This window comes from Antrostomus carolinensis, unplaced genomic scaffold, assembly GCF_000700745.2.
Source record: "Antrostomus carolinensis isolate BGI_N321 unplaced genomic scaffold, ASM70074v2 scaffold45356, whole genome shotgun sequence".
Classification (NCBI taxonomy): Eukaryota; Metazoa; Chordata; class Aves; order Caprimulgiformes; family Caprimulgidae; genus Antrostomus; species Antrostomus carolinensis.
This window is the reverse complement of record NW_010324769.1, coordinates 1-387: the sequence shown is the minus strand read 5'-3', so window position 1 is coordinate 387 and position 387 is coordinate 1. Positions and strand designations below refer to the sequence as shown.

The 387-nt window shown below is 56.3% G+C and overlaps 1 protein-coding gene across 1 annotated transcript in view; it reads right to left on the bottom strand.

Moving 5' to 3' along the window:
* The window catches only part of LOC104527334 (PHD finger protein 13-like), a gene marked incomplete at its 5' end in the record, with an annotated part of 1566 nt that extends 1182 nt beyond the window's left edge, over positions 1-384 (bottom strand). The window contains 2 exon segments of the mRNA XM_029085712.1: positions 1-129; positions 304-384. Coding sequence (XP_028941545.1) covers positions 1-129; positions 304-384 — 210 coding nt within the window.
* Positions 385-387: the final 3 nt, after the last annotated feature.

The following is a 387-nucleotide window of genomic DNA, read 5'->3' as shown; positions in this document are numbered from 1 at the left end:
CCTGCTCCTCCCATCGTCCGTCAAGATGTGGCAGTCGGAGGAGTGGGATGAGGCCCAGCTATCGCTGTCCTGAGTGCTCCCCGTGCTGTTCTGGGGACTCATGCTGCCTCCATGGGTCCAGGGCTCATTCTGCAAGAGGGGAAAGCGCAAGACTAGCATAGGAGACTGCAGCATGGACATTCAGGGTAAAGAGGAAGGGGCTGGGGAAGGAGAATGAGTCTCCAGGAGAAGAATTGAGGAGCTGGGTCTGCACCTAGCAGGGATCCCAGAGGAACCAAAAGAACACCCCACAAGCCCGCTTACCTCTTCAGGGTAGGGGATGTAGCCTGCGTAGGCCAAAACGAAGGTGCAGAACTGGTTGAAATCTTCCACCGTTCTCTGTCGTTT